The 15,341-nt window shown below is 32.3% G+C and overlaps 1 protein-coding gene across 1 annotated transcript; it reads right to left on the bottom strand.

Annotated features, from left to right (window-relative positions):
• Positions 1-7,000: 7,000 nt before the first annotated feature.
• LOC105176444 (polyadenylate-binding protein 2) lies at positions 7,001-14,957 on the bottom strand. Its single transcript, XM_011099241.3, has 6 exons — positions 14,792-14,957; positions 14,592-14,694; positions 13,019-13,089; positions 7,891-8,082; positions 7,396-7,523; positions 7,001-7,314 (listed from the first exon to the last, which is right to left on the bottom strand). The coding sequence occupies exons 1-6, from the start codon at positions 14,900-14,902 to the stop codon at positions 7,266-7,268; spliced, it is 654 nt and encodes a 217-aa protein (XP_011097543.1). The 5' UTR covers positions 14,903-14,957; the 3' UTR covers positions 7,001-7,265.
• Positions 14,958-15,341: the final 384 nt, after the last annotated feature.

The following is a 15,341-nucleotide window of genomic DNA, read 5'->3' as shown; positions in this document are numbered from 1 at the left end:
ATGTACAAACAATAGGTCATAAGTTGAATGGGGTAAATTGAAATTAAAATTATAAGGAAAACTAAGTAGGCAAAGATAATTTTTGAGTTTATTTACATTAAAAAAACCCTTGAGGTATATCTAAATTTTGACTCAAAAGTGTAATTTTTTTTCTTTAAAGGCAAAAAATTTATTGTTACTATTATCTTTGTGTAAGTTTATGATGCAAGTACAATGGCCAGGGAAAATTAACATTTTACAGTAAAATTTTTATAAATTAATAATATCGGGGATTATGTAATTTTATTAATTGAGAAAGATAATAATTAATTGATAAATTAATAATTTATTAATTTAAAGAGATTTTTTACGATTCAACGAATCTACATTATTCTTTATGATTAAAACATATACAAAATGGATGTCTAGAGGCCTAAAGTTTAGAAGAAATTGTAGCTAGTGTTTTTGAAAATCCTATTGAGGATGAAACTGAATATGATACAATGTCTTTGCAACCAATTACACGGAAGAGAGCACTCGTAGTGATAACAACTCTTCGCAATTTTTTGTTGTAGTATGAGGACGAAACGTCGGAGCTTTTGAATGCAGTAAGAAAAATTAGAGATGAAATACAACTAGGTTTAAATTTTAAAAAAGAAGCAAATGACAATAGAATCATATTATACTAAGTTGTCCTAGTTATATTTGTAATTTTGTAGAATTATTAATTTATGATATTGAAGGAACTATAAATTTATATAAGGGTCCAAAAAAATATTAACTTATTAATTTAGATCTTGCGCCCAAGTCGAGACAGAGAAAAAATATTATTTTAGAGAAGTTATAATTTATTGAGTATTAATTTATAGAAGTTGTACTACAATTTGCAATTTCGGATCCAATTAAAATCTTGAAAAATTACATAATTCCATACTTTGTCCATGACACATATTTTTGTACGAAAAAATAATACTTTTCATCCTATAGCTTATGACCTTTTTATTTTTTGTCTCGTTGGTTACGAGATTCTTATTTTTGATCTCGTAACTTCTAAGGAATAACACTTTTGATTCATGGCTTCATTCCGTTTTTAATAGAAAAAGCACATTCGTTAGAGTTTTTATACTTTTGGTCTCATATGTTACGAGATTTTCATTTTCGTTCTCATAACTTTCGAAAGATAGCCCTTTTGGTCCCATACACTTAAGGTCTACATGGCCTTTTCCGTTAGATATCTAACAGAAAGGTATCATGAGACTAAAGGTGATACTTTTTAAAAGTTATAAGACCAAAAGTGAGAATTTCATCACCAATAAGATCAGAAATAAAAAAATCTTAAGTTATAAGACAAAAAATACAACTTTCTGAGTGTATATGTGTGCTTGTGGTGGTATGTTGGTCCCCTTTCATTCCAATCATCAAAGTTGTGTCTGAAATGTAACCTGAAAAATACAATTCATAAACTCCATCATGATGCACCTTTTCTAGGCCTCAAAGGTCATTGTGCAGTGTGTGGTGACTAGGGATGTTAATTGGGGTGGATAGGTAGGGTCTCGGACCAGCTTTCGTTCCAATGGAACGGTTTTAATTTGGGGACGGATTTTAATTCATTCGAACGCGACAGTTTTAATTTGGAGACGAATTCTAATCTGTTCGATTGGAACGGTTTCAATCTGGGGACGGATTCTAATTTTTTAAACTTAATTACGTTCGGGTAGGTTTTGAGTTTTATCTAAAATCGACCCCAAATAATATTATTCAATATTAGTAATTTATTTAAAAATTTTATTCAATATATTCAATTTTGCAAAATATAATCATATTGTAGACATGACGGTAGTTTTTTGGATATTTATAAATAATAAACTTAATGTTTTAAATAATTAGGTACATTTATACTATATTAAAAGAAAATACTTGTTTTCTCTCACAAATAGCGGCTATGACATCGCAACACCAATTTTATTATTATACTAATAATATCTGTAAGTTGGTTTTTTTTTTTTAGCTTTCTTTCTTTCTTTCTTTCTTTTTTTTTTAAAAAAAAAATATAATGTATTGATTTATATATATTCTTTCTTTTATATATTGAAGAGTTATGTTGAAGCCGTAACATATGTATTATAATGTTTAAAACATATATATATATATATATATTATGGAAAATATTTGATGAAAAGAAATCATACTTGCATTAAATTGGCAATTCATCTTGATATATCGAACAATACATCAATATGGCTGACAACGATATATAAATTATAATAACTCAAATAAAGTGAAATGAATAGTCACACACGCGCGATGACCAAGCTCAATAACTAATATATTGATGTGGCTACAGTGATTAAAGGGGTTTTTGAATATTTCAATAATGTAGAGATTATAATATTATATACTCTAATTCGTTTCGGATTATGCTGAAATTATTTTTAGTTCCAATTATTAATGTGTTACTTAAACCCTTCAAACTACTTACTTTTTATTATTTCATCCATCAAAATTATGGCAATGTATGAAATGACAATTTTGCCCCTCCATTTTTCTTCCAAAACTCATGATTCGGCCAATGATGCCTAATTCAGTTGACGAGATTGAGGCCCCATGACCTTAGTTTGAACCCCGTCATATGCTTGTGATGTTGTTTCTACTGCATAGTAGGTGGTTGCTTCTACTTATGCAGATGTTGGTTACATTTAGTTTATTTGATATTATTGATCAGTATACTAATTGTTTTATTTGTCTTTGTTCGCTATATAATATCCGACAAGAATAATTGTAATGGATTTATTTCAACTAATAAAAATTTATTGCGCTTTGACAATTAACATGAACTTTGGCGCTACTTATATAGTCTTCCTTTTCATTTCTTTAGCGACCTTTGTCTCTATAATAAATATTAATTTTAGCAATAAAATATCAAGTTAACCCAAAATTTTCATTATAAATATACTTTAATTTGTTATAATAAATTTTTTAAAAAAAAGATCCAATTATCACTATTGATAATTAATAACACATACATATTGACAGCACAAGATCTAGTGTCGTTGAATTATCAAAGTCACTAGATAATATCAATAAAAAATTATTAAGTAACAATTTTAAAAAAAATATTTATTACGTGACAGTAAGCTTGATCTTATTTGTACCAGAAAACCAAAAAATATGATCATACCACAATAAATTATTAGTAATAAGAATTATAGATAAAATTATTATTGTAAATAATTAATGACACATTTATAGAGATAAATATTATTCATTGTCATTGGATCGTAACTACACATGTATCATTCTTTGTTATTAGTTACAATTTTAAGTACAAATGTTTTGCCACTAATTCTTGCTAGTAACAACTTTATAAACTAGATCTCATCATTGCAATTATAAAATTCATTACTATGACAAAAAGAAAAACATCATTACTTGATACGTATAATTAATGAAAATATTGCGATTATCATTTAATTTTTCTTACTTCATTATATTCTTCTCATTTTTTATATTGATCGTAAACTATGAGCTAACTCTTTTTTCTATTCGCGTTTTACAAATAGTAGGAGGAGGAGCGTTGATGGGATAAAGTAAGAAGGCTACATGACGGACTAAAATTCCTCCATATAGGATTTTAAATGTCTAAGTAGGACCAAAAATTCACGTATTTTTTACTCCGATTAGGTCGACCTGATCTGTCCTGACTCAATGACCCGTTATCACCACCATCCATCCCGTAATACTTGAAAAACACCTAAATCTGTACAATATTTGTTTTGTTTCTTCAAATCTCAAATACTTATTTGAATTAAACCATTCTCAGGATCACAGTGATCTCAAACCCGAATCAAGCTTATTGCAGCTCATTAGGGTTCCATTCAAGAAACAATAAAATAAGGAAAGTAGAAAAAAGGACAAAAAGGAAATAATTAAATGAATAAATAAAGCTATTCAAACCCCATTAGTAATTAATTATTTCTACTTCTTATCAGCTCATAATTAATTCTAGCCACCTTATATTATATTTTTTAGTAAATTAAATTATATCGGTATCTATGAGATTAGACTAAAATACAAAAATATTTTATATTTTTTATAAAATTATAACTAAATCTTTAAAATTATAGTCCCTGTTTAAAGGCAAAACTTACACTAACACCCATAAAAAATTGTAGCTGTAATTCTATAAAATACATGAGGTATTTATATAATTTGATTTAATTTCAGGGGTTGTCAATATAATTTATTCTATATTTTTTTCCTATTAATTTCTCAATTTATTAGAGTAAACACGTGAATCATTATATGTATTATATACATTGCTTAATTGCTAGATATTATTATTTAAGAAAATAGAGTTATATATAATCCCATGAGATGTGCATAAAATATAAAATAATTTCGTTATCCCATCAATGATTACAAATTTTAAAATATTTTGGTCTAATGATTTTATTTCTCACCTACCCTTAAGTCAGCAACGGACTAATATTATTGAGTATGCTTGAATGATAGCTGGTGATAAATCTACATTTAATGCGAAAATCGTGTTTGATTTTTTTTTTTGTATCATTAAGAAGGAGATTTAAAAGGATAAGTAAAGAATGAATTATTATTATTTTTAGGATTAATTACACTTACATTTTATTTGAAAATACGAAATTATACTTTTTTTTCTTCCTCAAAAGAGTTTTGAAATCATACTTACACCCACTTTGAAATTTTTTCGTTTACACCTGTCTGCTTTTCGTTAGTCTTTGGACGAGAAATAATGCATAAAATTTTAATTTTGCTCCTTATTTGATATTCGCACATATATATATATATATTTGTATTTGTAAAGCGATAAATATAATATATATTTATGAAGTGATGTTGACATTATTATATGTTTTTCCATTAAGTATAAAATTATTACATGATAATGTTAAATGAAAGATAAAATCGAAAATTTACGCAAGTTTTTCACTAACATCAGTATTTTTTTTTAAACTCTAGCGAAAGAGGATAAGTGTAAACAGTAAATTTTTGGAAAGGATACAAGTAGAATTTTAAAATTTTTACGGAAAAAATATAATTTTATATTTTTAAAGTACTCCAAATGTATTTAACCCTTATGTTTATTTATTAAAACCATTAATGCCTTACACTTGAAAAAGTAAAGGGCTTTTAGAATTTCAAGTCTAAAGGAAGCAATTTGATTGAGTGCATCACTAACAAGAAATTGGTGAAGTCATAAGCAGCCATGGAAGAAAACAGTAAAAGGCAGTCATTCAAATATCATATATTTTCTATTATACTGCATTTAAATAGGGTCTACCTGATATTATTCTAATCGCGATATCTCAGTATAAAGTAACGAGAATCGACTTGACATTATGAAACTTAGGAGTTGAGTGTACGGGTTAGTAGATCCTCCACCTCGACATTAACTTCAAACCACATCGACAAATACAGTGTCTAGAATTTTTTATGTCTTCACTTGGTCAAATTAATATCAATAATATTATTGTTAAAAAGTATATGCATAAAAGCATAGATGCAGGAAAAAAAATTGAATATTTTACGGTGGTGATGGAGTAGTATTGTTAGAATAATAAAAGAGATAATGATAGTTGCTGCAGTTTATCTTTCATCACGCAACAATGACATATGCTAATTTTCATTTATTTCTTTGAATAGTTTAGGCATGTTGAAAGAGATATTAGTTTAATTTATGCAGTTTTGGGTCGAAAACTAATAAAGTTTTTTGTGTAGTTGATTGGGATGAACCAAAATGATTTTGGTGGATATGTCATGACATGAGCATTTTGCTACTGTTACACTATACATAATCTATATATTGTGTTAGTTGCCACAGTTTTGCTCAATCAAAAACGTACCACTAGATGAGGGAAAATGGATTGTATGCCGGAGTTGAGAAATGCAATACAACAATTGTACAACGGATGTCTCTTATATCTGCTACAATTATAAATATTTTGTCATTGTTAAAAAATTAGAAGTACCCTATAAAATTAATAATCATTTGATAAATACTTCTAGAATAAATTATCATGAGGGAGTACTCATTAGATGGCCATTAACTTTAGGAATAATTACACTCCCTTTCTCTAAAGTTTAGTGTAATTACACGTAAACCCTTTGCGATTTGGAAAATTAATCTAGCACCTCTAAAATTTGCTTCCGTCTAACAAATAAGTCCCCGGTAGTTAAAAGTTAACTCATTGAATTTGCTAATATTAATAAAAAAATGAATGAAAATTGATATTTACCATTGATTGACTGATTACTGACTTATTGCAGGTCAAATAATTTTTTTCGTACTAAACTACCCTTATAACAGTGAAAATATACCTCCTTATATGCATTGACGCGTGAAGACTTATAAGGATAATTTGATTATAAAAAGATTTATTGATTTGAAATAAGTCAATAATAAATCAATTAAGAGCTAATATAATTTGTTTTTTATTTTTTATTTTGTTAATATTAACAAACTCGATAATGTTAACTAAAGAATGAACTTATTTGTTAAACAAAAACAATTTTCAAGGGTGTTACATGTAATTTTTCAAACCACAAAAAATTTATATGTAATTATACCAAACCTCAGGAAAAAGAATGTAATTATCCTTTAATTGTTTAAAAATATTTATAATTATAATAGACTTTAAACGAGCTCATAGTAATTTACCAACAATTTAAAGTAGGGAGGAGAATCCTGATTGAATTTGACGCCTAAAGTCATGCAGCTTCAACTGACGTCAAAAGTCGTGAAGCTTCAGCTCCGCCACTTATTAAGCCTCATTGGATAAAAAGTTCAACCTTATAATGCAACAAAGTGACTGCCCTGAAATGACACTAGTAAGTTTCTCCTTTAGGTCCAGAATGCAAAAGGATGTTGCTGGTTTGCTAGTAACAACATTAGGGTTTGATCCCATGTGCAACCAACACAATATCTAGGTCTAGCTTCCATCGAAAACCAACAATTTATGTCCATTAAATAGCAAAGGACTATAGATAAAAGAAAGAAAATGCTCATCCGTGCTATATTCTAACAGGAACGCTTGTCTACTGATAAGATAATGGTACATAAAAGGCATGGAATGGCAAGATCCTTACAATGCCAAGAACAAGTATATCCCGCAATTAAACTGCTCATGACGAAGTATAGTCATAAAGTGTATAGATCATGCGGACAAGTCTCATACATCTATTAAAGTGCGATAAAATGGATCTTGACTTTAGAATGCTGCATCTGGACAAGCTGAATTGCAGCAGGTATTTCAGTAATAAGGCATGTAGCGATTTGGACGCCTGAACCTTGGGACCTTGCTGTAAATACATGTTAAACACACAGGTTAGATTTGTCTTAATTCTATGTATAAGTGATTGCAGGGAATTTGAGAAACTCACCCATAACCATAGGGAGAATAGAAATAGGGGGGAACATAAGGCCTCCTGTATCCATATGCAAGGTAAGGATTGAATCGTCTTGGACGGTATTGTTTCATTCCAGGAACATTGGTCCTTTTCACCATAACCTGCAAATATGAGAAACAAAATATTCTAATGAGTGATAAAGACAACCAAGTGCATAACTGCTGAGAATAGCCTGCAAGAAAATTTTGCAGATATTTTCGGTAAATCCAACATATTTCATGAACATTAATTTTAGGAATAACTACATAAATCCTTCTTGAAGTTTGGGCGTATTATAAAAAAGTTTCTCGACATTGAAAAATTAAGCCTATATCCATGCAGTCATGTTCTAAATTACAACTTCCACCTGGCATCAGTTTTCAGGGTGAATTTGCAACGGAAATGTGTAACTTTCAAGACCTAGGGAATTTTTTATAATGCGATTAGAACTCAAGGAATGTCATGTGATTATACTTATATTTATGCAACCTTCAATTGACGTCCATGTAGCTCAGATTCATTCAGTTGCAGGGCCTCTTGAACAGCTTCTTGTTCAAGAAACTCAACATATGCAAAACCTTTGGGCTGCCCGAATTTATCAGTCAAAATAGTCACACGATTTACTGTTCCACATGCTTGAAAATGCTGCTGAACTTCCTCCGGAGTGCATGCATAATCCACCTGTCATTGAAGAATCAATGAGTGACAAATCAAATGAAATAAACCATCTCCAATACAATGTTCAATTAGCGGCAACTAGAGTAACAAAATTTCCAATGACATTTTTTTCCTTCTCATCTCTTCTGATCTATTTCAGATTGCATAACTTGTGTACAAGTGCTTTTAAGCAAGAACGAAGAGGACTCTCTGCCATACATTATACAGTCTTCCAAAGATAGTCTGTGTCCTGTGCAATTGTGAAAGCAAAGAGCAGGAGATGAATCATATCACCTTACACAGTTTCTACAGCACAGGGTTCAGAGAATTGAAAAACAAATTTACGGCATCATCGCCCATTCTCTAAGTTACAGATATCTTATCCTAACCACAGGAAGCAAAGCAGTTTGCTATTCAAGCACTGAAGCAAAATCACACTAGTGACAAATGTCAGCTATAGATGCAGCAGCACAAGTTTTTCCAAGTTTTGCTGCATATAATTAAAACAGGAATGTCACCAAGTGAACAAAAACAAACTTCAGCTCTTGTAATTCTGAAACCCCTAGTAATTCCAGAAAGAACATTGCTAAAAAACAAGCACATCAGCGTTTACTACACTTGGTTTCAATTTATAAATCAGATTCAGAAGAAAACCCCCATCGTGCAAGAAACTGATTCTTAAGAGTAATAATGGGTCATAGAATTGGCTTCTCACTCTTGTCCCCTTGACACAACTCTTTCTCTAACAAAAATGTCAGATTATTAACTTTGCAACCTCTGATGTCAAAATACTTCGAATGAAATGGTTCTGAGGTTGCAGTACCTAAGCTTGGGAAGAAAATTGTCAGAGCAGAACATAGTCTACAGGAATCATGCTGTTACAACAAAGCTTTTGCAGTAAAAATTGCATCTCATTCACTTATCAATCTCTCAATACCACAAACTTAATCCCTACAAGTCATGTTATTGGCATGTTTTATTCAGACACGTCAAAAAAAATTCCATAAATGAATTACAATAGGATTTGACAAATAAAAACATGGAGAAGCTCCAATGGCTTTTGGTTCACCTTCCAGTCTGCTCTGATTAAAAAAAAAAAAAAAGAAATAAAAGATTTAAGTTGTAATACAACTGAAATAGATAATCCGTGTAAACTTAGGCTCAAGTATGAGGCTACGCCCCCCTATTGCAGAAGGGGAAGATTCAGCAACATTATCTTATCATCACTTTATTTCTTGCAAAGCATAGAAAAGATATGGCATCCAGAATGAGGCACTTAAAATTGAATAAAAATGCAATACGCAAATTGTTACATGTTGGCTGAGGAGTAAGAGTGAAGCAATATTCTGCACAATAGACGAAATTCCAAGTAATTAATCCACAGGAAAGTATATGTTTATTAGTCTACCCAAACAATGCCAAGCAATTTAGTTGTTATATCAAGGGTGTGAGAGGCTTCTTCGAATGGTTCACTGGTTTGACCTAGGAAAATTGGGAGAAAGCAGAATAAGGGCACATCAGAGTAACAACACCTCACCACATCAGGCTCTATACCAATCAAATCTGATGCGCCACATCCACCAGCGATCAGCAACCAAACTCGCCACTGATATTGGCATGTCATTTACCAGCCTCCACTCTTCAATTCCTCTTGCAGAATAGTAGGGCTCTTGAGGGATTTTCAGATCATGACTACATTTGACCTCTACGAGATATTTCATGTTGAGGACAAAACTAGCCTTCACATAATAGCATGAACTTGAGGAATTTACTGCATATCTCATTTGCATTCTTTCTCTTTTTTTTTTCTCTTTTTTCTTTTAGCTTTTTGCTTCTTTTTTCCCCTTCTTTTTCCCCATTCTTCAGTTTGAAATGTTTTTTAACATGGGGAAATCATAACATTTTTCTCTCATTACCTTTTAACTTTTTTCTCCTTTTTGATTAAAAACTTGCCTTTTTACAAATATGCAGGTACAAAAGGTAATACTACGCATGCCCACCTAAGGGCACAAGAACTGCTTTCACCATCACTATACAAGGCTAATTCCAATGCTACTCAGGGATATGATCCACCCTGCGATCATAGTGAGAAGCATTAAGTCCAAAAGAACGAAAGTGTTCCAGACAACATCAAAGAATGATAACAGTAAGAAGTCCATGTAGCCACATTCAGAATCCACTTTCCTCATAGATTTTACAATACTGCAGATTGTAATGATTGAAAGCAGGTAAGAGTAGGAACTTCACAAGCAAGGCAGATACATATCAGGGGAGAACAAATTGTGGCTTGACAATTCATAAACGAAGGATGCAGCTAAAAAATTACTTGCATTCGCATCTAAGGACAAGATAGACTGCTTATAAGGAACACCTAGCCATTTGGGACCATCAAGTAACTAATTTCCTAATTGATTATGCCGTCAGCAGGTCCAAGAAAGGGAAACCTTCTGGCACATTTCAAGAGTCTGCTAGGTACTGGTCATGTCCTAATCCAGATGTTCTCCTTTCCTGGCTGGTCTTTGATAGCCACAAGGAAAAGTACAAAAATCACAATGAATGAACCAAAAGAAAAGCAGAATTTGACCTGATGCCTGTAGCTATAGACAAAACAGGTTTCTCTTCCCTTTGTAATAGATGCAATTTGTCTTCTGATTACTTTGTTCCGAGGCTACTGAACTCTCAATCTATGTTCATCCATTCAAATCAAAGCACTCTCTTTCATCAAGCAAAGGTTCACAAAATTTGCCAAGGGAAGTACCATATTCAAAGGAAACACAAATGTTGGCATCAGTTTATTCATTGAAGAATTGTTTGTGGCATGAGAATGCCAACTCGAGGGTTCAATTATAATTTTATAAAGAATAAATGTAACAACAAGTCATCTATCTTTCTGTTTATCTTTTCAGTGGTGTTGCGTCTAATATTGTTTCAAATTACAATTCACGCCATTCTCATCCTTCATGTCTTTCTCTGAGAAAATTTCTCTCAGTCAGAAACTTTGCAAAAAGTTTGGTTTTGCCATGGCAAGTAGGCTAATTTCGAGATTACTTCCATACGCATCAGTGAAAAATAGCATCTACCTGCATAAAGCAAACAACATCCACCTCTCATTTTTAAGTGAAAAACCATCACATCTTTTCTAGAATCAAACTGGATACTCAGACCTTAACTATTATACTATCAAACAAAATGAACATCACAAGCTTATCAGTCCATATTTTGTTGCAGGTGTCATATATGATACCCCATGCCCTTCCAAAGGCTCTAATATCAGAAAGTCTAGTTAACAACAATAGAAGGGCATGTGTCACAATCTTTTTCTTTTCACAAGGAAAACGCAAATCTGTAACAAGTTACTTCTTTAGCCCTACATAGGATGTTGGGATTTTGTTTTGTCCAAAAGTCAATTGACCTGTAACTGACAGTTTATACCTTTCATGTAAGAACTTGTGAAATGGAAATTACAGCATTGTTACCATAATGCAAGGGACAGACTTTGAAATTTGATAGACAGCAAATGGCTGGAACTGCTTTTGAATCCAACAATGAGTTTCCATAAACATCATATTTGTCCTAGGAGTTAATAATGTTGTTGTAATAAATGGTTTGTTTTTAAATGGAAAGTTCTGTAAAATGGGGAGTTTAGAATAAATTTTGTCTATCCTTTGTGAGACTGAACAATTAAGGATAATTTTTGGGAAACAATCGCTACAAACAATTCATGGAAAACTGATCCTTTATGGGACGAAGATAGTAGTATTTCTATTTAGCACAGTGCAAAAAAAATCGGACTTCTCAATCCTTTCATGTTGTCTTCCCATTTCTTATGGCAAACATTATATAGAATCTTATCTTATGTATTATGGATACTTCCTAAAAGAAACACTCAGCAAAGTTGGCTCTTCTCCACTCACCTAAGCAGGAGATCACATACAGAGCACCAGTTGAGATGTTTCCTTTTCAAACATGAAAATCTATTATCGTCAAAGACGACAGCTAGACCAACTCCTCCCACAGATAACTATACCACAATTGAGCAATGAACCAGAGGATAGTTAGCATTCCATCACCTCTTATGGTACTTGCTGAGAGAAGTGCAACTTCTTTTGCATTAAGAGGTTCATTTCAAGTGTCAGCTAAGCAGATTAATAGTAATAACAGTATATAATACTCTGACCACCAATATATTTCATTTGAACCTTTGTCCTTCCTGGCACACATATGATCTTGGATGTCTCAAAATGAGAATGCATCAATTGTTAAAGCTGCAATGATAATGAACGGGGACCAAATGTTTGGACAAAGTTATAGCGAAGGGGCAAAATTTTTAGTTTCCACTTTGTTGCAAAAGCCAATTTTTTAATCTTCAAATCAGACAGTTATAAGAGAACAAAAAACATATTCATAAGATGGATCAGCAAGAAAACAAGAAATGCACAAGACTGCATGCCAAGAAAAACAGGGGAGTGCAGAGAACTGGATTAAGACATCAACATAGAATATATAGATGTGTATATTGCATCTTTTAATGCAAGACATATTTTGTTCTAGCGCACAAGAGGCAGAAAAAATCCATGAAGCCCGACCGGACAAATGTATAACACCACTTAAACCATAAAAACCAGTTTCTCATTCTAGGGAAAATGCGTTCAGGTATGATTTATTTCCAATGCGTCTAAGCAATGTAGGAATAAGAGGCACACAAAACCATGGTCATCTAAAAAAGCATGAAGCAGACTATCAACTCCGACAAGACAATACTTGGCAAGAAGCACATAAGGACACAAGACATAAGAAAAACTATAGGCAGAAATATGATAATTCTGACAAAAGATAGTCAAGACTACTGCAATTACGTGGAAAGAAATATTTGAGAAGAAAAAGTATTAATTAGACGACATAGACATGCACATGTTCAAATGTATATCAAGTATGCACTCAAGCATATCCATCCACTCACATTGCCAACGAACACTGATCGTGAATCCACTTCCTCCTTGCTTGCCTGGGCAGCAGCAGCACTAGCAGGATCTAGAAGACCACAAAAAAGTACATGATGGAAAGAGCATAAGGAAAAATTCACAGACAAATCCAATCGATTAACCCACTACAATAGAAGAACAGCTCACATTAAATCTGTTCTTGGGAGTCTGTGCAAACCAAAGAACTTCTTCAGGATTCAGTTTTACATGCCAATACTATCAGTCTACCATGCATTTGCTTTCATTTTTGTTGAGGTAAGCCACATATATCCTACCAAGATTATCACCAATTCTTGACAGATTAATTACAATGATGGCTAATACGAACACATATTCTTCACAGTTCAATGAGACAAAGATTGCTTCCTCTGCTATCATTTTTTAACCATATGGGTCCAGACTCCATAAAGTATTAGATGCTAGACTACTGAATCACAAATTAAACTACCTATAACAATCTGCATTGTACAACAATTAGAGTCGCAAATTTGATTAACCTACAAAGTCTAATCGTAAGTTGTCCCAACTGCAAATGTTTGGCATGAGACAGCACCACATGATAGTAGATTTCATCACATTATCAACTAGAGATAAATTCTTTTCCGACAGTCTTGCACCCCATATGGGAAGAAGCAGAGCTAACAAGTCACACTTCTCAACTGATGTTTCACCATGAAGTTTTGTGATAAACAATACAAAATCTTTATGTAAAGTTCCTGTAAAAACGCGATGCCCCAAGCTTTTCATGAAAGTATGGAAGAAGATACAACAAATTTGTTTGCACTAGACTCCTTGCCACTTCAAAGAACAAACCCCAACTTGTAAAAATTGATAATAACAGGAGGTCAAGTAGCAACAAAATTTTAGAAAGAAATAGGATGCTCTGTGATTAGTACTTGGTAACTGGCCTGATTTTCAACATACACTCATCTCATGGAGATTCTCAAAGTGCGACTTATTGATAAAATACAGTAATATGAACTAGAATATAAACATCTAAAGGTGGGTAGTAGCTACTAGTAGTACCTACTACTCAGCTATGTGGTGAGCACAAATCAAAAGCAAGGTCTAACCTTCGGCATAAGTCCCCACCTTCACCTCCTAGCCAGTAAACTTTCAGCTAGCTAACACTTAATTCCACTAAAAGTAGGATACTCCATTAACAACAAGAAATATTGGTGAACCATTGAAACAAAATAGCCGTGCAATAGACACCCCAAATGCACAATACACTGCACAGAGTTACCTCCCACAAGCATAAAATCTTTCAATATTTAAGTTATGCAGTGTGGTGTAATTTATGTGTGCATACGTAAATATTCATTTACCATTCCCTTCAAAGGTTCCATCTTTTCTATTCTTTTCTCCAAAAAAAGGGTATATTCAATCAAAAGACCACGTTTTTAGCATATAAATCAATGTAGATTTTGCTTAACATACACAAAAAAATAAAAAATAAAAAAAGCACCCAAAACAAATTATGACAAAGAGGAAAACGACATCAGTAAATTCAAATTTCAAATCTCACACAAGAAAAGAAAGAAAGAAGACCTTGAACAGCTCCCATCTCCTTCTCCACTTTTGCCTGCATTTCACGAAGCGCGGCCGCTTCCTCTTCCATCTCCTTCAATCGCTTCTTCATCTCATCCAATTCCTAACAAATCGTAGATCAAATCAAGCTCACATATAGGCATATAACTATCGTGCCAAATCCATTTTTACCCTAACTATAACATTAAATGCATAATAACCTTGGCGGCTGCGTCATCATCAGCTGCAGGCATCTCCACATCGGCATCGGCCTCCATTTCTCCTTCATCCGGTATCTCTCCGCCGTACACCTCATGCTCCTCTTCCTCCATCTCTCTCTTCTCTCTCTCTCTCTCCCTCTCTCTCCGTGTGTGTGTGAAAGTGGTAACCACTGTGTTTGCACATTGTAGTGGATGTGAACATGGGCTTTTGGATTGGATTATGATTCAGTTTGAAGGCCCATAAGTCCCATCAATAAGCCCAAATGTTGTCGGATCCGTAAGTTAACACCAACAAGGCCCATAATATAGATACGTATGCAAAATAATTTAAACAAGTGAGTGTGGCACATCCTAATATATATAATTTTAAAATTAGTTAAAATAAAAATATTTATATAAATTATATTATTAATTTTTGTACATTAAAAAATTAATTTAATAATATGTATTAAGATAATAAGTTAATATCAATATTTTTTCATTTAGAAAAGTATTAGTAAGAAAGATAATACATAATGTTGGATAAATCAAAAAATGAATGAGAAAAAAA

This window comes from Sesamum indicum, linkage group LG13 (genome assembly GCF_026168435.1).
Source record: "Sesamum indicum cultivar Baizhima isolate 11 linkage group LG13, ASM2616843v1, whole genome shotgun sequence".
Taxonomy (NCBI): Eukaryota; Viridiplantae; Streptophyta; class Magnoliopsida; order Lamiales; family Pedaliaceae; genus Sesamum; species Sesamum indicum.
The sequence above is the reverse complement of the archived record's forward strand: the minus strand, read 5'-3'. Positions and strand labels throughout refer to the sequence as shown.

Excerpts from the sequence above, each read along its gene's own strand:
- LOC105176444 (XM_011099241.3), bottom strand. The coding sequence starts at position 14,902 with ATGGAGGAAGAGGAGCATGAGGTGTACGGCGGAGAGATACCGGATGAA. Across the intron at positions 13,090-14,591 it reads GGAGATGGGAGCTGTTCAAG|ATCCTGCTAGTGCTGCTGCT; the intron begins GTCTTCTTTCTT and ends GTGGTCTTCTAG. Across the intron at positions 8,083-13,018 it reads GATCAGTGTTCGTTGGCAAT|GTGGATTATGCATGCACTCC; the intron begins GTGAGTGGATGG and ends CTTCAATGACAG.